General features: G+C 47.8%; 1 protein-coding gene across 2 annotated transcripts in view; it reads left to right on the top strand.

Annotated features, from left to right (window-relative positions):
- Nucleotides 1-16,868, top strand: part of PLEKHO2 (pleckstrin homology domain containing O2) — a 29,525-nt gene extending 12,657 nt beyond the window's left edge. The window contains exons 4-6 of one of the 2 annotated variants that reach the window (XM_082322352.1): nucleotides 7,019-7,123; nucleotides 9,654-9,752; nucleotides 12,165-16,868. In XM_082322352.1, the coding sequence (XP_082178478.1) occupies nucleotides 7,019-7,123; nucleotides 9,654-9,752; nucleotides 12,165-13,397 (1,437 nt within the window). In that variant the 3' untranslated portion in view covers nucleotides 13,398-16,868. The remainder of the gene's footprint in view (nucleotides 1-7,018; nucleotides 7,124-9,653; nucleotides 9,753-12,164) is intronic. The other variant, XM_082322353.1, reaches the window with a different exon arrangement.
- The last annotated feature ends 212 nt before the right edge of the window (nucleotides 16,869-17,080 follow it).

Genomic DNA, 17,080 nt, shown 5'->3' on the forward strand with positions numbered 1-17,080 from the left:
GAATGACCATTCCCTGTGGTTCCCCCATGTGCTCTGGGCGAGGAAGTGTCCCTGTCCCAGCTGCACATGCTGTAGCTTTGCCTAAGTTCCAGTGAAATCAGTGATCCCGATCCATGTACTGAGACAGTTCCTGGAGTTGGAACCGTTGATCCGAGAAACTCCAGTGCAGAGTTACTTGCAGCCAAACAGTTCCTAGGAGAAAACAGTTATTTTGCAGAATTCATAAAACTCTACATCGTTAGCGTCCTGCGCGGCATCTGGTTCGATCCAGAACCTAACAACCAGGCTGGTGTTGCAAAGAAGTTATGCATCCGTCTTAGCACTGACTGTATGCAAGGACATGCTTGACTGACTTACTCCTTATGTAGGTTCATCATCACTACATATCTTCGGAAGTTCTCCTTAGTTCCTACTTACATGCTATCTGTTTCAGCATCTTTATGGGCTAGGATGCTTCTGTTGTTGCTCTGAGGCATTGCACTTTGACTTACATTCTAATTTAAACATGATTTTATTGGCATTAGAGATCTTATTAAATCTCCCTGTGCAAATCTGAGAGGTTGTGAGGGACAAAACATATTCATTTCCATAAGAATGTGAACAGGCAAAAATACCAACTTGCCTGCATTCCCCCATCTCCATTTTGTTTAAATAAATGGAGATTGTTTAGTCATTGTTGTCATTGTGGCTTATTCTTTCACTCCAGTCACTTAGTGTTTATGCGTATAATAAGACCCCAGCTGAGTTCAGAGCATCATTGTGCTAAACTTCATTCAAAACAACAAAACAAGGACTGTCCTGCCCCAAAACACTCACATGGACCAGGGTGGGGGTGGAGAGAGGTGAATGATGGTCGTTTTGCAAGCAGGCGCAGTCTGTATCGGGGAGAAAAGTGATATTAAGCACCATGCACCAAAGTGATGGTAGCCTGGAAATTTGCACCCTGGGCTAGCGAGCTCCTGCTCAGCAGCGGATCCCAGAGCCGTGAGTCTCTCCAGTCTGAGCAGAGGTTTAGCCTTTGTTTCGTAACTTGATTCATCAGAAATAATGTGAATTTTAGATTGAAAGGGGCTAACGCTGGCAGGCTTGGTGTGTCTTCTAGAGGGTGCCTTAATAACTACAAATGCACACCTACTCCCAGGGAGGCGAATAAAAGCCTGTGTGCTCAGAGATGGGCGGCATAGTAGGAATTATGATGATCTGCAAGTATGTTACTTGGAGAGGCAAAGTGTGTAGTAGCTGCATATGTCTCTGCACTGCTGCATGAATCAACACAGGGTGAGACCTCTTCCTAAACCTTTCATTTCTTGCTAGGAGAAAGATATGCCCAAACTCTGCCCCGACAGGGTAACTTCATCCTTTTGGCATTTTGGCAAGTTTACAGCTCCCCTGGTTTTCATGCCACTGATGAAATGGAGACCTAGATAGAGGCTACTTTTTATAAGGTTCTTCTGGTAAAAAGAAGGGCTTTTATAAATGAAAAGTTCCCTGTTTGTAGCTCCCCTCCTTTTGGCTGGGAATCTGGTGAGGGTGTTGACATGCAACATACTTTGGCAGATGTTCGAACAGGCTTCAGTTAGGAGGCCAATGTACACAACTGTCCTTCTTCTGTTTTGAAATTGCAGCTGTGGCGATATATATCAGCTAAACATTTTCCATTTGGGAGGCTTGCTGCCATCCACAGTTTAAAATTACCCTGTGAGCTGCCTTGCCAAGCCCCACCAGATCTTGCTAGGGTTTTTTTTTGCCCCCTCTCCTGAGCACAATGCTGAGGAATGCAGAAAGCCAGTGAGTTTGTGGGACTTATGAACAAGCTAGGAAAGGCCATTTCTGTTTTGGTGCACAAACAGGAGTATCCCTGTTGAATACAGGAAGCCCAGTTTAGCTGTAGGGGAATCCCAGTTAAATCTTGGATGGGATATTCTTGAAGAGCAGAGGACATGAATCAGTCAATTAAAACTACTCTGCGGCTAGAGTTGCACCCAAATAAATAAGTTGCCTTGCTAAACACTTGTCTTTGATGGATGTACCCCAGATTCTGCTTGCCCTGTTCACAAGGATGACATTTTTGTTAAGCTGTGACAATATGAGCATGTCACACACCTGCACTGGTATGGAACTGAAAGAAAGCACTGCCTCCTGAGCTTCGATTCTTCAGCAAAGGAAGCTGGAAGTGTGCAAAAGACCCGTTCTGCTTAGAAATCTCAAATGCTTCATTCCACCTGCAGCAATTAAATGAAAACTGTTGGATGCAGAGAGCTGAGCTTGTAAGAAAGGGCAGCGGCCTTGGCCTGGAGACTTTAAAATGTACTCATGATGCAAAAAGCAGTGTAAATGATGCTTGGTGTAAACTGCCTAGAGACTACAGAGATTGGCACAAGTCTGGTATTCAGTGGGTCTGAAAGCCTTCAGCTCCAGGGAGGTCTTAAGAATGGGAAGAAAGAGGGTGGTAGTAAGGGAAAAGAGTCCACGAGCAAGCACGGCAGCTCCCCACGCGTCCTTTCCTAGCACGGCCAGGCACAAACTTCACACCTGCAGTCAGGGGTGGAAACTTTCATTGCTTATTTTTCCCTTAGTCGACTTTGGAGGTACCTGCAGCTGCCTTCAGCAGGGGCCCAGCCTGGAACCTGCAGATCGCAGTGAGGCACGTTTGCCCTGTGCATGGAGGAGTCTGCTCCTGGGGTCTGCCCGTTTGGCAGAGATGCTGCGTTATTCCCAGGGATGAGGTAGCTCTTGGTTCAGCTGCAGAAAACCACAAGAATCCCCTAGCTGACAGTCCCTTGGCTTCCACTTTTCCCTCCATGATCTAACCTGACAAAGTCATGTAGAAGAAGGCAGGCGATGACCTCATGTCTGGCAGAGGGACTCTGGTGCACTCTTGGTAGTTTAAGATGTTACTGACCCAGCTCTGCTCTGGCTTCTGCTGGAGGTGACCACCCCGTACCAAAAGTCAGCAGAAGGGAACACATTCCCACACCTAAACCAGCAGTTCACAAGCAGGTCACCGTCCAGTTTAGCCCAATCCCACTGAACTGAAGCCAACACCAAGCTTTGCACTGAAACAGCTGAGGAGCAAGCACAGGTTTCTGCCGTCGCCCACTTCTGCTGCACATCAGCAGCATCTAGCAGAATCGCTCAGCAAAGAGCTGGTGCTGGTAAACGTCTTAAACTGCAACTGTACAGTTCTCCAGAGCTTGTCTGTTAAATCCTTTAGTGCAGGTACAACAGACTGACCCTGAGAACGCTTCTCTTTCCTGGAAAGCAGGGTCAGCATAGCCATGAGACTGTCACTGCTTGAAGAGACTGATGTCTCTGAGAAGACACGGAGCAATCGGGACACTGTGGTCGCTGTCATCATGGACAGTGACCCGTGTGTTAGCCTCTTGTTGCGTGACATCCAGGCAGTGATTCAGCGGGAGCTGACTGGCCCTGCTGTGCTCTGAGTTAACTGACAGTAAATTGCGTAGTCTGTATTCATGGCTTACAATGGTCACTATCACATTAGGTTTAGCCATGACAGCTTTTCCTGGCACACCAGCCTGTTGTTTATGGCATGACTCAGTCTCAGCTGGCCTAGCCAGAAGGAGAGCAAATGTGCCTGCTGCCCTCTTAGATTTGGTGTCACTGACTGTCTACTGCTGGGGAACAGACCTTGCTTAACATTTTGTGGGGAGTATTCATCTTCAGGTGCATCCTCTAATATCTGTGAATACTCAAATGAGTAAAAATACAGACAAGATAAATTCACTTGTTTCTTGTTTGTAGAGGACCTGGGGGTCTCAGATTAGTGTACAGAGCCCCAGTGGCAGGCAGGACTGAGACCAACTCCTCCAGCTCCTTCCTGCCTCTTCTCCACAGCCGTCTGCTTTATAGAGAGCATCCCCCCTGCTCTGGGTTAGCCTCTTCTCCCCAGTGCCGTGGCCGAGGACACGAGCCACAGATGGATGCAGAAAGGGACTGAAAAGCAACAAAGAGACTCTGGCTGGCAGCATCCTGAGCACCCGCCTCAGAGCCCCAGCAGCACGACGCTTCCTTGGTGTCTGTGGATATTGTTCTAAAAAGGAGAAAAAAGTTTTCAAAGATAACTGGGTGTACTGGGAGGAACCTGCTGCGAGCCTCGAGGCTGCCCCTCTGTGTCACAGCCCCAGGGACTTGTGCAAGCGGAGAGCAGGGCTGCAGCAGCATGAGTTTGGCATTGCCCACGCTTCCCCATCGCAGGGAGCGGGGTCCCACGCAGAGTGCTGCTCGTCCTCCCTTGCCCAGCCCATCGGGAAACTGGAGAGCTCTTTCTGCTGATGCCTTGGGAGCATCTTTCCACGAGTGCCTTTCCCCCACCATCCGTTGTGTCTGCGTTCGGTGGCCGCGGCGGTTGGTCAGCGTTGCACTGTGCGGTGGAGGGTTGCCTGCCAGAGGGACATCTCAGCTTCTTATTAATGACGAACCATTCCCCCGAGCCTTCGCTCTGCCCTGCCGCAGGGTTGCTGACACCAGTGCTTAGTCACAGTCCCAGCTCCGGGAGGCCAGAGGCTTTTGTTGAGAATGAGGCACAGAAAGTAGCATTAGGAGAGGAAGCTTGAAGCGAGGCAGGAATCCTTCCCTTGAACAACATGTACGGAGATTTCTAAACCCTGGTGCAGGCTGCCAGGTCTTTGCCAGGCAGTGCAGCAGCTCAGCTGCTCACAAGTAGAGCTTTCTCATAAGCTTTTGTAATCACAGAGCTTTGGAGCAAAATCGTTTCCAAACAAAAAAAAAAGTTTTTAAGCACACACAAAAACAGGCCTGCTTGGACTAAAACAAAATCTGGCTGTCGCTCAGGTTTGGAGCCTTGCCTTCCCCTAGGTTCCCTGCTTAGCGTGGCCCTTCTGCACCCCAGACAAAGAGCTCTTTTTGCAGCGGGCTGGGGTTCAGGCCCTAACCTCTCCTCTGAGCTCTCAGGAAGACATGTGGTCCCGTCACCTTATGTGCAAACTAATGGAACAAATAATCTTTCCCCAAATTGTTTCTTAACTCCCTGCTTGCCATGCTGGCTGTGAGGGTTTGGCACTTTGTCGCTGTGATGTGCAGAGGTAAAACCATGGCACTGAAGCGAGGAATAAATGCAGAAGGGAAGGGCAGTTGGTTTCTAGATAAACAGCAGGACTGGGTGTAAGGAGATCAGGGTTTAGTTCTGCAGTCTTTAGTTCTGCAGAATTTCTGATGCTACCATCAGAAGTTGCTGAGACCCAAAACAGTTGCTGCTTTGTTGTGCCATAAACAAAACAGGGAGCTGCTAAGAGCATTCGACTGTCAGTCACCATTAGCTTCATTACCCTCATTTTATATAGTCCCTGCTTTTTATAGACACGGCTGTGATTTCACAATGTGGGGCCTCATTTACAAAAAGGCTGGGACTACAACTGCTCTTGAAGGCAATGGGAAGGTGCAGAATCATAGAATCCTAGAATCATAGAATCGTTAAGGTTGGAAAAGACCCTTAAGATCATCGAGTCCAACCGTTAACCTATCACTGCCAAGTCCATCTATACCATGTCCTCGAGCAATACCTATAGCATGTTAAATACCCCAAAAAACTATTCCAAACAAGACCCTGCTAGTATATGTTTTGGATGAGCCTCTCTGTATTTCACCTCCCAACCTGTAAGAGGTGGATAATTTCAGTTGCTCTGAAAAGTAATTTGTGGAGCCCCCAGATATTGTAGTGATAAGCAGCAAAGAAAAGATTGTCGAGGGAACCAGTAATTCTGTTTTCGGGGCAGGGCTTGAGCAGAGTGCCACCAATAAGACATATTGACCCACGAGGATAAAACACACGACGGGATAGCTCAGTAAGCGGTGCCGCCCCTGTCCTTAGGGATGGTGCTAGGAGGAACATGCACAGCAGGCTGAGTTAGGATGGCCCCGGCCACATTGGGATTGTCTAATTTTTAAGTGCTTGATTTTGCAACTTTGATGATGTTCGTTAGCGCAAGAGCGTTTCTGTGTGCCTGTGCAGTGCGGATTAGGGCACCGCATGGAGCTGTTTGGATCCAAGCCAGTCGTCTGCCATAGAGCCACCTGTACCGTGAAGATGATATTTCTCTCACCTGAAGTGTACTTTGGGGCAAAGCTACATAATATCAGTGAGGCGCTCAGAGAGCACAGCAGTGAAATAAATAACACCCCACCTGTTGTTCCTGATGCGGTCAAGAAGAGATTCGAAACACTGAGCACAGCCATGGGACAGCCCTGGAGGAAGGGGAGAGCTGGCGGAAGGGAGGACAGGCCGTACAATCACCCATCGCTCCCTCCTTATTTGTGTCCCGTGCTTCTTGCCAGCTCCCTCTTGTATGGCCAGTTCTTCCCTTCTTAGGACAGCTGTTCAAACCCCAGAAAGCATATGTTTGTAGCATTCACTGCTGTATTTCTTCATTTGCAAACAGAAGAAGAAGAGGGTTAATTTTTTCACTTACGTTGCCCTTATGCCTCATCACGTCCCTGCTCAGCTGAGTCGGGGTGAGCGCAGCCAAGGTCAGAGCCCCAGATTCCCGTATCAGTTCTGTTCTGCAGAGCCGCAGGAACAGGGAAGCAGGCAGAGCCCGCTGCACGCAGCCTTCCCGTTGCTTGCAGCCTGGGGGGAAGTTGGAGATAAAATACTTTATTGCATCTGAAGCAGCACAAAATGACTTGGACTTTCAATCTGACTCTCTATACACAGTGTGACCATTCGCTGTACAACTCGCTGCTGCCCTAAGAGGTATTCCAAGCGTTTTGCAGAAGGAAGAAACTCTTACTTTCTTTCTACTTTAGTTACTAGTTGCAAAAATAAAACTACAGCACCAAGCTGTTCAGCATAACAAAATCCTGTTCATGGGAGCTATGAAGTGAAGTGCTTGCCAAAGCGCAAAGGAATCTGTAGTTTAAACACAGGCTGGAACTGGATGTTATATAGAAACTGAAGTGACACACAGAGAGCAGAGAGGTACCTCTCTGTTCCTGGCAAGGAATGCTTAGGCAAAAAATTGTCTCTCTGCTCTTGCAGGTTCATGATATCAAATTTCAAGCTCCAACTTTGGAAGAAAAGGAATCGTGGATAAAAGCTCTTAATGAAGGGATCAATAGAGGCAAAAACAAAGTATTTGATGAGGTAAGAGGAAGTGTTTTCAAACTCCTGTATTTCTGTGTCAGTTCTCATCCACTACTTTTTTAGCCAAAAGCAGAACTTGCCTGAGCCCCTGTGCTCCCTGTCCTTCCTGCATGCCAGCCATGGTTGAAGGAAAGATGGTATTGAAGGCGAACCAGGTCGCATCCCCGCAGGCTGGGAGCTTTTAGCTGCTTCAGTTCCCAGCCCAAGAAGGCAGAACATGTAGAGAGCTGTTTGCAACATCCTACGTCTTGCTGCTTTTCCCTTTCTTCTGGCTGGGGTTCGATGCAGGGAGGCAGGGGCAGCTGGTTGAGTAGACAGTGTGCCGGAGGGATGGTCTGTGCTGCTAAGAGCTAACATCTCATCAGGAGGCCCACGGGACACAAAAGCTCACAAAGTCAGTGTGAGATGGTCTGCTGGCTTCAGTGGGTTTGGGATCAGCGAATGCAGGGGTGTTCCCCTCTCCCGGTGGAAGCGGCTGGTGCGGAGAAGCAGCTGCAGCGCTGAGTTGTGTCGAGCTGGGGCTGCAGCCTGGAGGGACTTGTCTTCCCCACGCTGCCATGATCCTCAGCACCAAGCACCCTGGAAATGGAAGTATTTGGTTAGGACATAGCCCAGTCTTCAAGACTGGAAAAATGTGAAGTGACTCAGTCCACCAGCTATTCCGCCTGCAGTCTGGAGAGAAGTCTGGTGGAAAGTTACTCCGTGGCCCCAGCCAAACCTGCCTGCCTCTCAGCTGGCCCCGGCACACCTGCACTCCCAAATTCTCCAAGGATGAAAATTGCACATCCTAGAGCCTGACTAACCTTACCTTGCTCCCTGTTAGCTAATTCCCTGTTAGCTCCCTGAACTAAACCAAAGGAGCAGTATCTATTCTGCAGTTGTTTCAGTAACTGAAAGGAAGTACACAAAAGCACCATCATGGGAATGACTCAAGAAGAAACAGGCAGGGGAACGAGGGGACGAAGCAATCGGCAAGATCTGTTTAGCAAAGGAAACCAAAGCAATGAGTAAAAATTTTGAGAAAAGGGCTAAGCGCTGCAGGGACGGCGCTAGAGATGCGAACTCTGAGAGCTTGGGCTTTGCTTTTATTCAGCAGAGGGCAAAAGCAGGAGGAGAGGCTGGAACATGCTCCTTTTTTGCCAAGGCAAATGGCACTCAGTGTCAGGTTTTTGCTGGTAGTAGGGTGTAGCGGTTCCTCGGGCCCTTGGACCAAGTGGGAAGCAGCACAGGGAATTAAAAAGACCAGCTGGGACCAGCAGCAGCCTGAGAAGATAAAACCCAGCAGCAGAGAGCTTAGCAGCCAGGTCTGCCCTCACGTTTCAGCGGGTGGGAGATGGGATGTCCTGTAATGCAATGCTGCTCAGCCCTTGCTGAAGTGACCTGAGGTGGCTTGGAGCTGCCTGGAGGTGGGCAGTGAGCTCTGCACACCCCCTTGGCAGCACAGCAAGGTGGAATCTCAGGTCACCTCCCTGCCCCGTGGCCCGGGGTTATCCTCTTTGTGAGGACCTGGGTTCTCAGAGGGAGCCAGCCTCTAATTCTCATTCATTCCAGTAAGGATCAGACCTCAGATTTAAAGTGTTTCCGCACAGGCCAGGCACAAGCTAACAGGTCAAGCCCTCAGCTGGCTTGGATTAGCTGTTCTCCCCTGAAAGAGCTGTAAAACCACTCTGCCATATCAGCCAGGGATTGGGACCCATTTTTCCCTTTAAATCCCTATTTCACCCTCGCCAGCTTTCCTATTGTACAAACTTGTAGCCAGCGAACCAAGGACACGCTGACGTTTCACCATCCCCGGTCGCTGGTGCTGCCTCTCGGCATGGAGCAGACTCCAGCCCTCAGCCATCTCAGCACGGGTGGGTAGACGATCACAGAGCCAGCACAGAGAAATACCTGCCAGGGGGCTGGGACCTCCCTCCCCTCATGTGGGAGGCCTTGGATTTCTCATCTGATTCCAGGAAATAAATGTGTTAATTCAGCTAGAGTTGCAATTAATCCAGGTCACTGCTCACACCTTCTCTTCAGCATCTTGCAGCCATTAGAGCTGTAGAAGGGAAGGTCTGTAACGAAGCGCTGCTGATACAGTTCACAGTCAGGTCACGGTTATTAATGAGCTTTCACCTCGAAGATGGCAACAGCAATTTCGGCGCTGTGCTCTGCCACATGCAGGAGCTGGTCCAAGACCAGGCTGCAGCGAGGACAGCAAAGCTGCCTTGTGTCCTTCCTTCCCTGCCCGTTAGGTAGGGGGGAGGTTAGCCATCGCAAACATCTGAAGGTTGGATGCTTTGCTTTGGAGAGGCTTTAGATAAACACGGCTCAGTATAGGACAGATATCCATCGCATACATGCAGGGCTTTGCATGCAGGCTGTAACTAAGGTCTGAGGCAAAGACTGTAGTGGTGAAATATCCAAAACCCTCCTGCATCCAAATGCTCCATCTCTTCATGTGTGACAGTGAGAACTTTATAGACACATCTTGAGAAATTAATGACCCTCTTCCTTTTTTCTTTCCCTCCTCTTCTCCCTTTTAAAGGTGAAAGTAGACGAGAGCCTTTCCTTGGACCACGTAACTCGGGACAGAGTGAAAATGACCCACGGACGCAGGCCACCCACGAGAAGTCACCTAAAGGAGGTAAGTGCACCCTCCTGGGGTGAGCCATCTCCCCAGCTGGGATCACCAAGAGCTGCTCCTTCCTCTTGGGTACGAAACCACAGGGAAAGCCCCAGGAACAGAGAGCCCAGAGAAGGCTGACGAGGGAAACAGCTTCTTTCGAGAAAGACACCGCCAGCGCCTCTCTAACGAAGCTCCAGGTTCCTATAGATCTGTAGTTGCTGCAACACGTTACGATATATTTAGCTTTCCATAACTCACGAGCTGCTTCACCGTCTGGTGAGAGCCATTATAGTTTCACTTTAATCACAAGAGACCGAAGCTCCTATATTTATTTTCTAAGTGATGATTTTGTAACCGCAGTGGTCTAAAGGTAGAACAGCATGGTCTGTGGGGAGAAGCTGTATTTTTTATTAAGCTAACTGGAAAAAGCAGATGAGCTTTCAAGCTTACAAGCCCTTCCTTAGGTCTGAAACAGAATACATTATTCTCCCAGGCAGTTTTATGGACTAGCCTGTCTACTCTTAACTGATTTTCTGGATCTGTCACTTAAAAAAAAAAAACAAGAAAAAAAACCCACCACAAAATAAACCTGCAGTTCACTTCTACGGGAGAGGTTCTTACTAATGTTTGATTCCTGTGATTTATGAAAAAGTTGCCACAGATTGATATTTTAGCGGAACATTAATCTCAACCAAGGAAGGTTTTTAAATCAAACCTTCTTTCTTCAAATTTCCAAGACTCTGACTTATGTGTCTGCAGAGCGCTCAGATGACCCTCATGCAGAAAATGAGATGCCCCGAGACTTTTTACTTTGCATAGAAATGAAGGAAGGGTGTCTCTTCCAGAGAAATGCATGGGAATGAATCACAGATTCCCATCCACTCCTCCAGAAAACCGCAGAAGAAAACATGACAAAAGTCACAGCAGCCATGAAGTGTGGATTCTCTGTTGCCCAGTACGGGTTCAGGAAGGTAGGAAGCCCTTCCCGAGGCACTAAAAAGATCTCTCTCCCCTACTCTGCTCACTAAATTTGCAGGATGCCTCTGAGGTTAATACCTGTAAGACCTCTCACCTTCAGCCCAATTCAGGGGAAACTGGCTTACAAATTCAGAAGCAGGAATGAGGGGAAAGGGAAGGGCTAGAGCCTGCAGAAAGATGTGTATCACGGCTGCTGGCTGCAGGATCGTGAAGGAAATGGGATGAACGATGATTTTCAGTGTCAAAGCAGGCCAGGTGAGGACAGGTCAGGGCCAAGCTGCCAGGATGCAGCTTGCCTACGTCTCTCTGATGGGCTGGAAAGGCAAAGAGAGACTTTAACTAAACTCCCTGCATTGCAGGAGACTGGTCCTGGCTGCAGCTATGCCTTCGTGTGTTTTGGGTTCCCTCACACAGGAACTGTCACCGCATTTCTCCCTCTGGGCCACTGAGCTTACACGCTGCAATGTCTTTACTAAGTCCATCCTTTTTTAGGACTCCTACTAGAGTGATTTCCACACAGCCTCGGGTTTGAAGGAGGTGTAACCAGCTGAGGCTTGGCCCCAGTAAGACAGGGATGACATCAGGTGGAGGACGCAAGCAGAAGGCAACGGTATTACAATAGTATCCCTGGCCAAGCGATCTAAAGATCAGCTTGGTTTATATGTTCAAGTAAAAATATGACAGTCCCAGAAGCAGAAAGCAGGTGTGCTTTGGGTAGGTATGTTGTAAATTAAAATATGGCAGAGCTGACTGCTTAGCACCGACAGGAAAACCAAGAAATACAGTTATTGTGGAACAGGCTTTGAGACATTCTTCTGAAAGGAAGTAGTAAAATAAGTTCTGTGCTTTTGTCCTAATTCGTGACTGCTTATGGTTATTTGCTTTGATATTCTTCTGCAAGTTGCTGCACTATCAGGCAGAAAATAACTCGGCAGAAAATAACAGAGAATGTGTTGGTCTGGGGAAAAAGTGGGGCTTTGCAGGGGGGTGGAAGTGCTTCACTCGATGCATTCAAGATTTGCTGCAGTGTACGTGACTTGACCCAACTTTCTTCTTTGTTGGGCGAAATGTTTGGGACTCGTGATTATCAGAGCTCATTAAATTTCAGCACAGCGGATCACCTTGGGTTTCACTTATCAGATTAACGCTGGTAGAGCTGACTGCTGCTGTTAGAGGGTAGCACAGGGCGATGCTGCACGGAAGCAAAGCAAGCTCCATAGATTGCTCTGGAGCTCTAGAAAGAGCTGCTCTTAAGAGCACCATTTTTGTTATCAGTCAGATTCTTCGTGCAGTTTCGACAGATGTAAGTATAAATGGGGTGGATGTGTGAAGCAGCAACCCCTCGCTTGCCATGCTGGTTGTGAGGGTCTTGCACTTTAACTTGAAGTTAAAGAATGGAGCACAGGATTGGTGATGGGATAGATATTGAAAAAGTTCTCCCTTGTATTTCAGGCTGCCAAGTCTACATCAGATGGTATCCTGCGGCTAGATCTGGATATAGTAGACAACGGACCGCCAAACCTTGATTCCACTATCAGCGAAAGTGACAATGAGCCACCTCAGAAAGAAACTCCAAAGCCACCTATGCCACCTACAAAACCCACTGGCACAAAAGAAAACCAAGATGCAGAGAACAATGTTCCTAACCAGGAACATAAAATACCTCTGTCTCCTCCGTTGCCTCCAGATAAGAAGCTTAAGGAAGGCCTAGCATCAAAGGACAATGTAAATGCCAAGGAAGAGGACTCTGTAAGCCCAGAGGAGAATGTAGACGCATCCCAAGCACCAAGTGAGGAGAAGAGAGAGAACCTCATTGAGGTCAGCAACCAGGGCATAGCAAAAGCTCCAATTCCTCTTCCTAAGAGCGTGCCAGACAAGCTAAAAGTAACTTGGGACCAACCAGTCCCTGAGCCTAAAAACACAGAAGACTTGAAATCATCAGAAGGCAAAGACAACCTTGCTGAGATTGCCGCTGCAGATGTTACAAAGCCTCCTGTTCCTCCTAAAGTTCTGTCAGAAAAAATGCTAGCCACAATGAACTCCAGCCATGGTGACCTGGAAGCTGGGGTTTTGGAAGACCTGGAGTCAGGCAGCTCCAAGCCCCCGGTGAATGGGATCTCAGCCAGCGAGGCAGCAGAGTCCACATCCCCAACAGTTGAAACTGAAGAAGGAAATGGGAGAACCTCTGCCGAGAAGGAACAGCAAACTTCAGCAGAAGAGACAGAGACTTCCTTAGCTACAGACACAGGCCATGAGAGTGTAAAAGCAGCTATTGAGAAGACAACGTCTGTAGAAAGCACTTCAGGTCTCAAACTTCGCAGTTCTTCTCTGGGAGACTTGCTGTCTGATTCCAAAAATACACAGAGAGCACTTCCAGACCAAGGTTTCCCCAAGGATGCCCGTCACTGCTTAGCTAAAATGGAGGAGAAAGTTGCTAATGAAAGGGAAAAGACAGAAAAACTTCTGCAGAAGGTTTTACGTGAAGGGTTGGAACAGGCCCAGGAGGGGAATGGACCCCCAGTGATGGCAGAGACATTGCTCAATGAGGCCGTAGAACAACTTCGGCAAGCTACACAAGTTTTGCAAGAAATTAAAGGTCTTGGAGAACTGAAAAAAGAAGCAACACAGAAACAGAAAGACAAGCAAAAGGATCTAGTGACTCTTTATAGGAGAAGTGCTCCCTGACATACTCTTCAAAGAGACTTCTTTCTCAAGATGAAAGCTAAACATTTGCCATTTATGATTTGTACCATTGCTCGGCCAGTGTTTAAAAGGTGGTGTTTTGCTGTGCACGCCCCATGTTTGTGGGACAGAATTGAGCTTTCAGTTATAGCATCTTTCTCTCTTTCTTCATGCTGTACATACCAGTCCGGTTCTAATCCTCTTAGCACAGCAGAAGGTTACAGGACATTGAATGGTTTCGAAAATGTGAATGCTCTTGAAGGACTCTGTCCAAAGTCCTTTCAATGGATCAGGCCTTAAAAATTACTGGTAATCAAACCAAGCCAGATTTTTGAAAGGAGCAGAATGGCTATTCTAGCAAAAGCCCCTGTCTGTCTGTATTTACAGACAAGCAGATACCAGATTACACTGGCACCTATCTGGTTTTCCCAGTTAAATCATTTAAGGATAAATGTAGTCAATGTTTTATTCACTTGCTGGCAAGGTTTCCCAGATCACCTGGCCCCATGGCATCTAGGAATGTAAAGATAAATGGTTTAGTCTTCTCCAAAGATACTCATAAAACCACATCCGCAGTTCAAAAGTGACCTCACACAGAGGCAAATAAAACCGGCCAACTCCTGACTACAAGTAGTGCCCTCGGATCTGGAGCAGCTGTAGGAAAGCGCTCTTCTGAGCCTGGCTGTGCAGAGCTTTAGGTGTGCTAAGCACAGCATAAGTGAACGCACATCTCAATGCATCATTGCCAGGCAAGTATTAATTGTTCCTGCTCCATTAATAGGGAAACTGAGGCAAAGAGCAGGCTACGTTTGACCTTTGAAGGAGTGTTCTCTAGCAGCACAACACACTGATTATTGAGGACCATACCTATCTGGTAACTCTGAATCCCCTCATCATCTTTGGGAACAATTAGCCAGGCATTTGGAGAAGTTGTGTCCAGGAGATCCCCGGGAGCTTCCTAGGAGAGAGCTGGCATTAAGAAGCTTTAGTGATGTGTGTTCCCTTAGCTGTAGGCTCGCTCTCTGTCTTGTCTTGGGATGTGAACTGACAGGAGCATGCACATCAGGCAGCGGGGCTGGATGAGATCCCTCTTCCTATTTAACACGTCTCTACCTGCTGTGTCCTGGCTAGCCTGAGAGCCATGGTTTGGCACAGACGTCTGTAATCGGAGTACAGGGAGGGAAAGGCATTTTGCACACACAACTTTGGGGCTGGTCCCAGTGGCTTAAGTATATTAAAAGAAAAATGCATCGCTACAGAAGGGTCTGAGGAAGGCACTGCAGAAGGCTCCGGCACAATTCCCACAGCTTCCCTGCCCACCTGCTGAAAGCAACCACAGTTCCTGTGGTCTTTAGTGATTACAGCTGTGATAAAATCATGTCTTTGCACCGCTGCTGTCTAGCCCCATACCTGAGCTGCCTCCCCTCCCCTATTCTCTATAGTTGCTCTGAGGAGAATCGTCTGACAGCCCAAGGGGCTTCTCCTTTGCTTGAGCCAGACTCTGGAAGCACGGAGAAGGGCAATCTTTCCAGTCTGGTTTTAAGGAGTGACATGCTAGCTAAGCTCTTTTCTCTTGTTTGACAGCACTGCCCTCTTAGCTCGCCCACTTCTTTTTCTTCTGTCCTTTCTTTTATAATTTCCCAGGTTCCACAAGGCTGCAATGGGCTGCCATCACCCCTGTAGCAGCAGCCCAGTAAAGCTTCATCTGAGCCTCTTCTTAGGCTAGACAGTGGGCACTTCAGGTCTGAGCACAGAAATGTTGGCTTTGGGCTTCCAAGTATCCCATTTTTCACCACCCGGAGCCACCAAGACAGGTAGTGCCTAGAACTGATGCTTCTGCCTCTTTTGATTAAAGCAGCCTTGGTTTCAGTGGTCTGTCCCCCTCTCGAGACAGCCATAGACATCGCATGGGAATTCACTTCTTATTCTCTCTCATGGAAAGTTCTACACAGTCAAACACTCAGGGCTCAGGTGCCAAAAAGCTTTGCTTTGAGACAAAAAGATTCCTACGTCCTAAGCCCACTGCCAGGCACGTAGCCTGGAGCAAACTCTGGATCTGTGTCATTTGCTGCTGTAGATTCAATGTGAACCATGGGTCTTATTTGCCTTTCCAGATATACTTAGGACAAGGGCTAATAGCACAGACAATATTCAGTGCCTATCTGCTATCTAAATGTATTTTTCTGCATGTGCACTTTTGTTTACCGAACACTGTGTGGTATGAATGTGAGCTGTCAGAACCTGGTGTGCACTGGAAGTCGAGGGACATCAGCTTCAGAGAGCAGGGAGGCTTTTGCAAGATGCAGTTCTGTAACAAGAGAGAAATGAGATGGGGAAAAAGCAGTTCACGCTACCAGGAAGACACATAAACCAGGGCAAACTCTGGGTACAGGTTCAGATCCCAAGGCAGAAGCCAGTCCTAAACTCCAGGATGGGCAAATCAAAGCCTGGAACTGAAAACCAGGGGAATGAAAACTGCTTGTGGGATAGCTCAGTCCCCTAATTTATATACAGATGCTTTTGCTCTCACAGGTGTTTTCTTGTGGCAATGTGTTCTGTGGATACCCGTCTGGCAAAGCGCTGATGAAAATACCCAGACATCCCTATCTGTTACAGCCAAACCTACAGGATGTGCTTATATTTACTGTATATTTTTATATTATATTGAATATTCTAATGAATAAATGTCTGACATTTTACTGAATACCCATCAGTAGGAATCTTAACAGATAAAAAAACCCTATATCTGTTAGGAAATGGGCAAGTTAAATCGTTTTACAAGCTACAGCTAATTACTGTATTTGCTGTACTAACAGAACTTACTGGATTTGTATTATGTTGTGTAAATAGGTATAACTTAAGTGGAATCTCCGTAGCACTCAGTAACTCTACTGCTGAAGATGCTGTTAGAGACTCTTTGGTTTTAACTATTTTTTCTAATAGGGTTAGCCGTTCATCCTAAAGTGTCTAGCCCGGCCGTAAGCCTGATTCACCTGGACTTTGCAGGAAAAAACGCATCATGTTCCTTCTGCAGTTTTCCCACTTGTTCTTCTCATTCTACTCATTAGCCAGGCCCTGCCTAGGGCTGGAAACTACCGTCTGGGGTGTTTTTACATGCTCCTCTGAAAATGGCAGTGCTGGTCAGTCAGAGACGGGATCCTGGTCTGCTCTGACCTCATACAGCATCTCCCATCTTCAGTGTACGTCCTGCCACCATGCACTTTTAAAAAAAATCTTCCTTTAAACTTACATTTAAACGTACATCTAATTTCTGGCTGCACTAAGGCTGGTCTTTTTGTGCCTGAAAACCCTCTGGGCATGGAGCGCTGGGGTGTGAGTGCGTGTTTTGGGCTGTGCCACCAGGTTACATGTCTGTGACAGGAAGGAAGTGAGTTTGCAAGCAAGCAGATGTGGATGACTATCTGAAAAGCAGCTGCTGCAGCCCGTGGAAAGGCAGCACTTTGTCTCCTGCTTGTAAAGAGCTTTGACGTTTGGCAATAAAACCCCCTTTTAAATATCAGCTGTTTAAGAGCGATTTGTCCTAAAGAGGAGCAAAGAAGAGCCACCAAGGAGCGGCACATTGAGGCTTTGCTCTGGAGGAGGGCGCGTTGCACAGGCTGTGGTCAGGTTGGGGTGAGCTAGAAGCTGTGCTAACCACAAGCCCGGAGGAAGGAGAAGCGCTGGGG

This window comes from Platalea leucorodia, assembly GCF_965183815.1.
Source record: "Platalea leucorodia genome assembly, chromosome: 9".
Lineage (NCBI taxonomy): Eukaryota > Metazoa > Chordata > Aves > Pelecaniformes > Threskiornithidae > Platalea > Platalea leucorodia.